At 42.6% G+C, this 12,497-nt stretch overlaps 1 protein-coding gene across 3 annotated transcripts in view; it reads left to right on the top strand.

The window, feature by feature from the left end:
* Positions 1–1,269: 1,269 nt before the first annotated feature.
* Positions 1,270–12,497, top strand: part of LOC115203648 (excitatory amino acid transporter 2) — an 11,741-nt gene continuing 513 nt past the window's right edge. Inside the window, exons 1-10 of one of the 3 annotated variants that reach the window (XM_029768542.1) lie at positions 1,270–1,713; positions 4,099–4,238; positions 5,983–6,135; positions 6,924–7,283; positions 7,392–7,518; positions 7,747–7,980; positions 8,636–8,830; positions 9,261–9,395; positions 9,592–9,802; positions 11,450–12,497. The exon at positions 11,450–12,497 is cut by the window's right edge and continues 513 nt beyond it. In XM_029768542.1, the coding sequence (XP_029624402.1) occupies positions 4,109–4,238; positions 5,983–6,135; positions 6,924–7,283; positions 7,392–7,518; positions 7,747–7,980; positions 8,636–8,830; positions 9,261–9,395; positions 9,592–9,802; positions 11,450–11,542 (1,638 nt within the window). In that variant the 5' untranslated portion in view covers positions 1,270–1,713; positions 4,099–4,108 and the 3' untranslated portion in view covers positions 11,543–12,497. Of the gene's footprint in view, positions 1,714–4,062; positions 4,239–5,982; positions 6,136–6,923; positions 7,284–7,391; positions 7,519–7,746; positions 7,981–8,635; positions 8,831–9,260; positions 9,396–9,591; positions 9,844–11,449 lie in introns of those variants that run through there. The other 2 variants (XM_029768544.1, XM_029768543.1) reach the window with 2 other exon arrangements.

Raw genomic sequence — 12,497 nt, 5'->3', positions numbered from 1 at the left:
GTCCGTAGAGCTCAGAGACAGGATTGTGTCGAGGCACAGACCTGGGGAAGGGTACCAAAACATTTCTGCAGCATTGAAGGTTCCCAAGAACACAGTGGCCTCCATCATTCTTAAATGGAAGAAGTTTGGAACCACTAAGACTCTTCCTAGAGCTGGACGCCCAGCCAAGCTGAGCAATCGGAGGAGAAGGGCTTTGGTCAGGGAGGTGACAAAGAACCCGATGGAACAACCATCTCTGCAGCACTCCACCAATAAGGCCTTTATGGTACAGTGGCCAGACAGAAGCCATTCCTCAGTAAAAGGCACATGACAGCCGCTTGGAGTTTGCCAAAAGGCACCTAAAGGACTCTCAGACCATGAGAATCAAGATTTTCTGGTCTGATGTAACCAAAATTCAACTCCTTGTCCAGATTGCCAAGCTTCATGTCTGTTTTTGCTTTGTCATTATGGGGTATTGTGTGTAGATTATTCAATCTATTTTAGAATAAGGATGTAATCAAAATGTGGAAACCGTGAAGGGGTCTGAATACTTTTCCAAATGCACTGTACATGTTTGTTTGTGTCTCACCTCATATTATTGTGTAGCCTAAACTGTTTAGACGCTACAGACAGAAGTTGGCATATCGGCTGTACCAACTTCAGACGAGTCCCAAGACACTTGTGAGGGCAGTAGAGCAAAACGGAGAACACCACCGCGTGTTTGTGAGTCTCATCAAATAGTAATATTAGTTTTCTATGCCAAACTGTTCGGACGGTACAGACAATTTTGTGAGAAGTCCGATTTTCAGGATGTCTCATGGTCTGACAAACATTGATCTGTCACCTTTCATCGGGGGTGAGGACATTGGCCTTAGTTAAACAAGGACAAGGATTCTATATGGAACCTTTTTCATCCTTCTCTAAGAAAGGGTTCTAAAAGGCTTCTTTGTATGGAGAAAATGTTCTACCTGGAATGAGGGTTCTTCTAAACTTCAAGGACAAGCCGAAGAACCCTTTATTGTTCTAGATCCTTTTTTCTAAAAGTGTGAGTTGAAAGAGCCCATCTTGTCTGATTCATTACTACTCAAACTTCCCTCTCCTCTTTGTTTACATCAGGGTTGGCTATACAACGCACATGTCTCTTCAATGCAACAGCCAAGTCTTCCTTTTCTTGAGCACTTGGCTTGCAGGCTTGCATTGATTGTTTGAGAATCTCGTGCATCTTTATCCCGCCTCACATCCAAGGGAAAAGCATTACTGCGCATGCTTTAAGGACGGATTAGACAGGTAGAGAAGGAGAAAGAGGAGGGCACCAAGGATTTCACTCGCTGCTTACAATTAAGCTGAACGTGGAGCCCGCAGTCCAGCCTGCAGGTTGGTCACTTCAGGTCTACACACATGCTTGGATGAGTCGACTTCAGTGACTGCGGATACCATTCTTAGTCTTCCATGGGCATTGCTGATTATTCATTGTATTTCGATTGGATGCTGAGAAGGTGCTGCTGGCTTTCTTCTTGAGATCTACTCCTGCATAGCCTCCAGATTTCTACGTTCCCTTATTTAAGGGGCAAGGGGGGACCTTCATACGTTTGTGGATCTTCACTGAATCTCCAAGATGGATAGACCGTGAATTTCCCTTACTTTCTTTGACTCTATCCCTGCAGCCCATGGCTGACTGAGTAGTGACTCTTTAGTACGTCACTTTCCATTCCAAATTCCAGACAACAACTACAGGTAAGCTAAATGTAAAGGTTTTAAATGAATATGAAAGGTTTGAAACATTTTCTTGAAGTGTTCCAGAATGTTTCTCTTCAAACCTTCTACATTCTACTTTTACAGTGCTGTGTTTATTTTACCGCTACTAGGCAGTTGCTGTCAAGGATTTTTGAAGGCATGATTGAAAGTTTGCATCTACAGTATTATGCTACAGTATTGTTGAGTAGAATTTCCTCATCACAGTATAATGCTACAGTATTGTTGTTGTCCCCTGAAGCAAAAAGGGAAAATGCTCCGGCGTCTGTGACTTGTCTGATCATTCTTAATTTATTGTCATTTGACCTTTGGGAATCAGAGGTCATCCCTTTCTGGTGAGAGAGCTGAGACACTCTCCCCTTTGACCTCATCTGCACCAACCCAGCCAGGTGGCCTTGAGAACCATCCAGCTCAATGAGATGTACCCTATCTAATGAGACACATAATGACATTAGCAAATCGTATGTGCCCTGGATCCTGATTCAAGTGCTTTACAATTGCTACAATCAGGCTGCAGTTGACTGTTGCGATATATTGTTTAGGCTTTGAACGTAAAAGCTTTTGGTACTGACGCACCATAGAGCAGATAGGCAGTATGGATGACTCTTGGTGAGGGGACCATTTCTTGCCAAAGAGCTGTGTGAAGAAGTGTGTTTTTTAAATATGTGATTTCATTTGTATGTATTGTGAATCTGTATTTCTGAATCTGTGAATCAAACAGTAATCCCTTGCTCAAGACTGTCTAATCACAGCTTGGCACACCTTGACAGTTCCTGGGTCACCCCTGAGAGGTTATGTAACTAAACCACTGGTGTGCTTGACAGGCTAATTTTGTCAGCCTTAACAGGCTTATGTCCGGGCACTGTGTGTCAGACAGCCTCTGATTGATTTGCCAGTCACAACCTATTAACTGCCTCACCGTCATGTCTTTGGTTATGTGGATGTAAACAGTATGCAATACAAACAGTTACTCCAGTAACAAATTCACTCAATATGGTTTTAGAAACAGGGAATTTCACCAAACCTCAATTATCCTCTCAATCCGAGAGATATTTTGTCAGTGAGTACAGGGCTGTTCAGGGGAGCAACATTTTTAGGACAGTGTAACAGTGTAGCAGGGGGACCCAGCAGAAAGCCCCATCTCAGGAAATGGACGGTATTGACAGTGAGTGTTAGTGTAAATATGAAAAAATATGGGACAGGTGACAACACACGGAGAGATGTGATTTAAATGATGCTAGGAGTAGGACGGTCAGGGGGCTTTAAGTTGAAGAGCTTTTAAGCCAGACCACAACGAAGCCGGGAGACTTGTTGCTGCGGTGACGTGATGAGGCGATTAGGTAGAGAGATGGAGGGAGGAGTGTGAGGAGTGTAAGATGGGGGCATGACCTGAAAGTGAAGACTTCCATCTCAGAGGAATAAGATTACGAAGAAGCTCCATTCACTGGAAAATCACTGCATCCTCAGACTGGCCCAGATCAGAGGGCAGAGATAACGGAGGTTAAGTTTAAGTCAGTTGCTGTCGACAGACACTGGACACACACACATACTGTACTAACACACAAGTCATGGTGGGCTCCCGAGTGGCGCAACAGTCTAAGGCACTGCATCTCAGTGCAATCGGCTTCACTACAGTCCCTGGTTCGAATCCAGGCTGCATCATATCTGGCCTTGATAGGGAGTCCCATAGGGTGGCGCCCAATTGGCCGAGGTAGGCCATCATTGTAAATAAGAAATTCTTCTTAACTGACTTGCCTAGTTAAGTAAAAATGTTAAATAAATAACTGGTGTGCTTTGAAACAAAGATATCAGGTAGCAAGCCCCAAGATACACTCTTAGAAAAGAAGGTGTCACACCTTGAATTGTCCCATTAGGTGAACCCTCTAAAAATAACTCTTTGTTTCAAGTGGAACCCTTTCACTAATACGAGGGGCTACGTCAGTATTATTCAAAGTCGGGGCAAATGGGGAATTGCAGTGGGTGTCACCCTCCCAAAATAATACAACAAATAAGAGTATAGATAACAAATAAGAGTATAGATAATTGTTTTTGACAATATACAAAAAATATAATTAGAATGATTTACATACTCACATCTCCCATGTCTCTCTCTCTACCCACTCGTTCAGTCTCCTCTCCCTCATACATCTTTGTGATAGTATGAATACACTATCATTCTGTTTGCCATCAGTTCCTGAGCCATTATTACAAACGGACAAGAAGCCACATCAAACCCTTATGGTGTCTGCATCAGTGACCTTTTCACTGGAGCAAATATGGTAATACCTGTTGACACAGCTAGGCATTATGGGTCAAGGAGGAGTAAATGAATAAACCTCCTCTCTATCACTCTCTCTCTCTCTCTAGTGCCAACACAATGCAGAGGCAAGTGGAGGTCAGAATGCATGAAAGCCATTTGGAGCCCATCGTGGAGCCTCCTCAGCCTATGTGTTGGGGCATATGCAGCAAAATCATGAATAACTTGGTCCTTTTCCTCACCGTCCTTGGTAAGTTAGTCTGTCGTATAGATGTGTCTGGTTGTTACTGTCTTGGTAAGTTATTCTATCGTATAGATGTGTCTGGTTGTTACTGTCTTGGTAAGTTAGCCTGTCGTTTAGAGGTGACTGGTTGTTACTGTCTTGTTAAGTTTGCTTGTTGTTTAAATGTGTCTGTGGTTGATACTGTCTTGGTAAGTTAGTCTGTCGTTTACATGTGTCTGGTTGTTACAGTCTTGGTAAGTTAGTCTGTCATATAGATGTTACTGTCTTGGTAAGTTAGCCGGTTGTTTAGAGGTGACTGGTTGTTACTGTCTTGGTAAGTTAACCTGTCATTTAGATGTATCTGGTTGTTACTGTCTTGGTAAGTTAGTCTGTCGTATAGATGTATCTGGTTGTTACTGTCTTGGTAAGTTAACCTGTTGTTTAGAGGTGTCTGGTTGTTACTGTCTTGGTAAGTTAACCTGTTGTTTAGAGGTGTCTGGTTGTTACTGTCTTGGTAAGTTAGCCTGTTGTTTAGAGGTGTCTGGTTGTTACTGTCTTGGTAAGTTAACCTGTTGTTTAGAGGTGTCTGGTTGTTACTGTCTTGGTAAGTTAGCCTGTCATATAGATGTTACTGTCTTGGTAAGTTAACCTGTTGTTTAGAGGTGTCTGGTTGTTACTGTCTTGGTAAGTTAGCCTGTTTAGAGGTGTCTGGTTGTTACTGTCTTGGTAAGTTAACCTGTTGTTTAGAGGTGTCTGGTTGTTACTGTCTTGGTAAGTTAGCCTGTCATATAGATGTTACTGTCTTGGTAAGTTAACCTGTTGTTTAGAGGTGTCTGGTTGTTACTGTCTTGGTAAGTTAGCCTGTTTAGAGGTGTCTGGTTGTTACTGTCTTGGTAAGTTAACCTGTTGTTTAGAGGTGTCTGGTTGTTACTGTCTTGGTAAGTTAGCCTGTCATATAGATGTTACTGTCTTGGTAAGTTAACCTGTTGTTTAGAGGTGTCTGGTTGTTACTGTCTTGGTAAGTTAGCCTGTTGTTTAGAGGTGTCTGGTTGTTACTGTCTTGGTAAGTTAACCTGTTGTTTAGAGGTGTCTGGTTGTTACTGTCTTGGTAAGTTAGCCTGTTGTTTAGAGGTGTCTGGTTGTTACTGTCTTGGTAAGTTAGCCTGTTGTTTAGAGGTGTCTGGTTGTTACTGTCTTGGTAAGTTAGCCTGTCATATAGATGTTACTGTCTTGGTAAGTTAGCCTGGTGTTTAGATGTGTATAATTTCAGTCAGTAGTTTTGAAACTAATGCTAATGAGCCAAAATGGGTTCCTGAAAATTGTGCGCAATTGTGTACTATGTCATCTATTTTGTATGTTAAGTAACAAATAGCAAGTTTTATTTGTATTTTCATTTTTTGCAACTCATATTTTATGTTACAAATTCAAATTCGTACAATATGTTACAAATTAGTAAGCTCTTAAGATCCCGGATTGCTTCTTTAACAATGAAAAGTGTGTGGTTTGATATCATTTAGTTTGTATATCATTTAGTTTTTCTGCACGTTTTCTGCACCTCCCAGCCCTCACAGTGCATAAGGTTGCCTAAAACTTGTGGGTGAAAGTGTAGCGAGAGCCGAGGTAGAGCTTGTTGTGTTCAGGGTATAAACACCAGCTGATGTGCATGAATACAAATAGCCCGGTGTGTGTAAACGGTGGTTGTAAATAATGCAACAGAAAACCAATGAGAGGTCCAGTTGATATGACTGGGGGTTCTCTCTCTGTGTTCTAGGTGTGATCACTGGCTCTGTTTCTGGAATACTACTGCGTCCCATGTCGCCGCTCCCCCCTGATGTGATCATGATCATCTCGTTCCCAGGAGACATCCTGATGAGGATGCTGAAGATGCTCATCCTGCCCCTGATCATCTCCAGTCTCATCACAGGTGGGAGACCAGAACCCTGCCATTATATGTATTTATTATGGCTCCCCATTAGTTCCTGCCAAGGCAGCAGCTACTCTTCCTGGGGTTTATTATGGCTCCCCATTAGTTCCTGCCAAGGCAGCAGCTACTCTTCCTGGGGTTTATTATGGCTCCCCATTAGTTCCTGCCAAGGCAGCAGCTACTCTTCCTGGGGTTTATTATGGCTCCCCATTAGTTCCTGCCAAGGCAGCAGGTACTCTTCCTGGGGTTTATTATGGATCCCCATTTGTTCCTGCCAAGGCAGCAGGTACTCTTCCTGGGGTCCAAACACATTTAGGCACTTACATCACACATAAAACTAAAGATAAAATGCTACATCATATAACATTAGTACACCACTACATATCTACAATACAAAATGTATAATATCACCATACAACAATATGACAATGTACTACAGTATACGTGTGTGTAGAGTGCGTTTGCTAGCGTGTGTCTGTACTAGCACTAGAGGCATTGTACGTTAGAGTGTTATTATAGCATTTATCCACAGGAGGTTGGTGGCACCTTAATTGGGGAGGACAGGCTCGTGATAATGACTGGAGCGGAATCAGTGGAATGATATCAAATACATCAAACACCTGTTTGATGCCATTCCATTTCCTCTGTTCCATGACATTATTATGAGCTGTCCTCCCCTCAGCAGCCTCCACTGCTTTTATCACTAGACTATCTGGAATTCATATCTTCTGTAGTTTACGTAACCGGTTGTTGAACTGCGGGCCTCTCTCACCTCTCTCCCACTCCAGGACTGGCAGGGTTGGATGCCAAGTCCAGTGGCCGCCTGGGCACCCGAGCCATGGTGTACTACATGTCCACCACAGTCATCGCTGCCGCTCTGGGTGTCATTCTGGTGCTGCTCATCCACCCAGGTAACCCCAAGCTGAAGTCCAACCTCGGGCCTGGCAAGAAGAACGACGACGTCTCCAGTCTGGATGCCTTCTTCGATCTAATTCGAAACCTTTTCCCAGAAAACCTGGTTCAGGCCTGCTTCCAGCAGATCCAGACAGTCACCACAAAAGTCCCCGTACCTACCAACAGGACCAGGGGTCCACCACAGTTTACCATCAAAAGGGGTCTTCAGTACAAGAGTGGGATGAATGTGCTAGGTTGGTACACTTACTAGAAAACATGCTCAACTCTTAACTGGAATGAATGATTGTCTTAGCAGTCCAAATAACTGATTTGACACGGTTTGCCTCCTTTTGAAACTGTAGGTTTGATCGGTTTCTTTGTGGCTTTCGGGATAATCATGGGGAAGATGGGAGACAAGGCCAAGCTCATGCTGGAGTTTTTTAACGTTCTCAACGAGATCGTCATGAGGATTGTTGGCATGATTATGTGGTAAGTCTCATCCTATGATGAGTTATACTCTATATTCCCCCCTTAAAATAACAGGCATTCTAGGAAGTCCACTCTAGTCACTGTGGCCAAAGGAGAAAAGTGTTATTTATTACAGGAAATTAGCCCCCAATGTACATGTTTTCTCCAATATTCCCAATTAGATACTACTATTTACCTTTCATTAGTGTTACCAAACTGCAAAACTAATCTCACCAAGGTCTCTCCCAGGTATTCCCCTTTCGGTATCGCCTGTCTCATCTGTGGGAAGATCATCTCAATCGATGATCTGGAAATGGTTGCCAGGCAACTGGGAATGTACATGGTGACTGTGATCGTGGGCCTTGTCATCCACGGTGCCATATTTCTACCGCTAATATACTTGGTCATCGTGAAGAAAAACCCCTATGTCTTCTTCATGGGAATCTTCCAGGCCTGGGTCACCGCTATTGGGACAGCATCTAGGTACAAGACCCAAACCTATTCTCTAACCAATCTCTGTCACACTCCCTTTTCCCTCTGTCATACTTATTATAGCCTTTCCCAGAACCCATTCTAGAACCCATTCTAGAACCCATTCTGCTTGTTTACGATAAGACAGACAAAACAAGATGCCGTGACCTTACTTGTTTTGTCTCCAATTTACAGATAAACTAAAAACAAGAGTAATGTTGTTCGTGGTGCATACAGCGAAAAGTTGCTTTCAAAGATTAAAAACCTTAGCTTAGTTTAGGATAAAATGTTAATTTATATTAAGGACTCTGCTTTACCCAACCTATTTGATAGATTGTATGACAGAGTAGGTTTTGAGCCACAGCCGAAGCTCACACTGAGATGATAACAGCAACAGAGATGTTGTTCATGCCCTAGAGGGGTGTCCACATTTCACGGGTCGTCTGATACCTTCATGCATGACACCAGCTTTGTAGAGCTTAGCTACCACAATGTAGTTAGACTCTTGTCGACTAATCTTCCTGCTTAAAGTAAGACCCTTTAAAAGTCACCCTTTGAGAGAACATAATGCTCAATGCATAATAAACATATTATGTAAATTCAGTGTTTAATACAGTTCCAAGTCTTGTGATATGTACTAAGTACACGTTTTGTACCCGTCTCTCAGCGCTGGTACCCTGCCAGTCACATTCCGCTGTCTGGAGGAGAACTTGGGCATCGATAAGCGAGTGACGCGATTCGTGCTCCCTGTGGGCGCCACTATCAACATGGACGGCACTGCGCTTTACGAGGCTGTGGCAGCCATCTTCATCGCCCAGATGAACAACATCGACCTCGACTACGGCCAGATCGTCACTGTCAGGTAGGACACTTCTAATCCTACATGACCAGGACCCTGTGTTTTGGACTATCATATCACATGACCTAGGATTTCATCTTTATTTTAAGCCTTTTCCAGACATTAGATTTACACCAAAAATAAAAGCAATTATCTGAGCATGGTGCTGGAGGACGGTGCTGGAGGACGGTGCTGGAGAATGGTGCTGGAGGATTATGCTGGAGCATGGTGCTGGAGATGGTGCTGGCCCATCTGACATAATAAGAAAAGGAACCGTTTGTTGAAAACCCTTTAAATAAAGGTTCAAATTCAGGTCATGTGACATGATTGTTCAAAACAAGGTGCCCTATACATGACGTATTGACATTGACAAAAACATGAATTCATGTACCTACAATATAAGGTTGAAATGAATGTATGTGTAATTGACTGAGATCTCTCATCCTGACTGTAGCCTGACAGCTACCTTGGCCAGTGTGGGAGCGGCCAGTATCCCCAGTGCTGGATTGGTGACCATGCTACTGATCCTAACAGCCGTTGGGTTACCCACCCAAGACATCAGTCTGTTGGTGGCTGTTGACTGGCTGCTGTGAGTACTCAATCTTGTGCTTGTACCTGCATTCACACGTACAGAGAATGTTTCAACACACACACAATATCTTCTTGTTACCTTAGGATAAAACTCTGGTCTCCCTCAAAATATTGTCCTCAGCTTTGTTCCCCCGAGAGATTACCTTCTGCACTTGTCTGTCTCTGTGTCTGCCTCCCCACCCTAAAAAATCCAGGGATCGGTTCCGAACCTCCGTCAACGTGGTTGGGGACTCCTACGGGGCGGGTATCGTTTACCACCTATCCAAAGATGAGCTCGACGCGTTTGACGCCGCACAAAAAGTTGATGAATTTGAGTTGACAAAGTCCCAATCCTTCTTCGAGAACAACACCAACCAGTGTGTTTACGCTGCAGCCCACAGCACAGTCATGATAGATGATTGCAAGGTACATTTCATCTTTAAGGATATAGAGACGTGCATGTAGACTTCCCCCGTAATTGCTGCTTTTTCTTCTCTTGTCATTTGGTATGTCGACATGATGTCACCTTATACAGTTATTTTGGAGAAAACAATATTACAAGGTGGAGAAACTAAAGAAATATGATATTATATTTATTTACTAACTCACTAATTATATGGAAAAGCAGTTTTTGTGATACCTGTGTACTTTTGATCGACAGTTTACTATCATTCTGATGTTATGTTTTTGACACAATTTTTCTTTTGAAAACATTTTTCCGCACTTTACTTTTCTTCCTATGTCTTGTATTAATTTGTGACATGAGTGGGATTATTTTTCTTAATTGGACATGTATTTGTGGCAGCCCTGCTTACATGATTCGATTCAGTTTTAGGGCACATTTTTAAATCAACATTGTATGGCTAGTGGTACACATGAAGACTGCTATTTCATCATGTTTATCCAGACAGTGGCAGACATATTATGGACCTGTCAAAAATCCTTCTTTCTACTGTAGCTTGCTATTTTTTAGACCAAAAACTCAATGAAAAGTCCATGCTCTTATTTTCAGAGCATTTTACTGATCCATTTTTCATGGATCATTGTTCTATTGCTTTGCTTGCATGGGACAATTACTAATCCCTGTTTTATACTGTTATTTAGTTGTTTTCTTACAATCGATTTATTCAACATTATTGTACTGGTAATTCTGTTGGGCAGAGAATCCATAAAATACATGGCCAAGATAGAAAACAAAACTGACTCATCAATGTTTTACATTCTCCTGTCAGTGAGAAAACACATTTCAATCCATCTTCTGTATCTACTGTCGCTTCAGTATTCAGAGAGGATTCAATCTATCTTCTGTACCTGCTGTCGCTTCAGTATTCAGAGAGGATTCAATCTATCTTCTGTACCTGTTGTCGCTTCAGTATTCAGAGAGGATTCAATCTATCTTCTGTATCTACTGTCGCTTCAGTATTCAGAGAGGATTCAATCTTTCTTCTGTACCTGCTGTCGCTTCAGAATTCAGAGAGGATTCAATCTATCTTCTGTACCTGTTGTCGCTTCAGTATTCAGAGAGGATTCAATCTATCTTCTGTACCTGCTGTCGCTTCAGTATTCAGAGAGGATTCAATCTATCTTCTGTACCTGCTGTCGCTTCAGTATTCAGAGAGGATTCAATCTATCTTCTGTACCTGCTGTCGCTTCAGTATTCAGAGAGGATTCAATCTATCTTCTGTACCTGCTGTCACTTCAGTATTCAGAGAGGATTCAATCTATCTTCTGTACCTGCTGTCGCTTCAGTATTCAGAGAGGATTCAATCTATCTTCTGTACCTGCTGTCACTTCAGTATTCAGAGAGGATTCAATCTATCTTCTGTACCTGCTATCGCTTCAGCATTCAGAGAATATTCTTTCTTTTCTTTTCTTTCTATTGGGACCAAATTTGCGGGAATCCCAGTAAATTCAACCATTTCAACCAAAATTCAACCGACCAACCAACCAAATTCAACCAAAAGGATGGCCTGCAAGTATTACCCCCTTGGTTTCTCTGCTCAAACCATTTGACAGCTTCAATATGACTGTGCCTTGGTCTTACAGTTAGATGTCCCTGGTAATTGCTTGCAGGTATCCATGGGCAATGGAAACGGCCACCCCAACGGCCACCCCAACACTGCAGATTTCTCTCTTGTTGAGGAGGAACCATGGAAACGAGAGTAAAGCAGCACCCTGCTCCGACCTCATCCTGACTTCCACAAGCTTCCCTTCCTGACCAAAATAAAGAATGTAACCACACTTAGCCCTGTAATCACAAGCTTTGGTGCAACAGTCTTACTTCCTGTGGTCTGACTATGGTCAGTTCATTGACTATGGGATGAAGCTCCCCTCCCACAAAACAACGTAGGTACCAATCCACTTGTACCTATCTTAAACAATTAGATTAGGACTTCCAAATGACATTGCTTAAGCTGTGCTGGTGCTTTTTAAGGCATTGTTTAGTATAATGGATCCATTCTGGTGGCTGTATTCTGAACCTGTTTAGTATAATGGATCCATTCTGGTGGCTGTATTCTGAACCTGTTTAGTATAATGGATCCATTCTGGTGGCTGTATTCTGAACCTGTTTAGTATAATGGATCCATTCTGGTGGCTGTATTCTGAACCTGTTTAGTATAATGGATCCATTCTGGTGGCTGCATTCTGAACCTGCTTAGTATAATGGATCCATTCTGGTGGCTGTATTCTGAACCTGTTTAGTATAATGGATCCATTCTGGTGGCTGTATTCTGAACCTTACTCGACACTGCATGTTCTCTGATATACGCAATGCAGCACTTTTGTTGCTGCACAACCTTTTGGGGAAAAAGCAATCCTTCTGTCTGTTTTATGTATAAAAAATGTAGGGGTTTTGTTAGCGCCAGAGGCAGTTCAGAGAATGTGTGCTTATGGGATGTGGCCTTGCCAGTTGTATACAAGGACCAGTTGAGGAGTGTTATGATGAGAAGCCCCTCCTTGGAGAAGCCTTCTGTCAGTCATTACTATTCCTATTCCTGACCCTGCACAACCTTATAACAATGTTCCAGAAATGCTTGATGTTCCAGGGATTGCTAGATATTCACTGGTGGTCGATTCACTTTTCTTTGGTTTCCAGAGTGGCTTTGACGCTTTCTAAAAC

This window comes from Salmo trutta, chromosome 12, assembly GCF_901001165.1.
Source record: "Salmo trutta chromosome 12, fSalTru1.1, whole genome shotgun sequence".
Classification (NCBI taxonomy): Eukaryota; Metazoa; Chordata; class Actinopteri; order Salmoniformes; family Salmonidae; genus Salmo; species Salmo trutta.
Note: the sequence above shows the minus strand (reverse complement) of the source record. Positions and strands in the feature narration are given on the sequence as shown.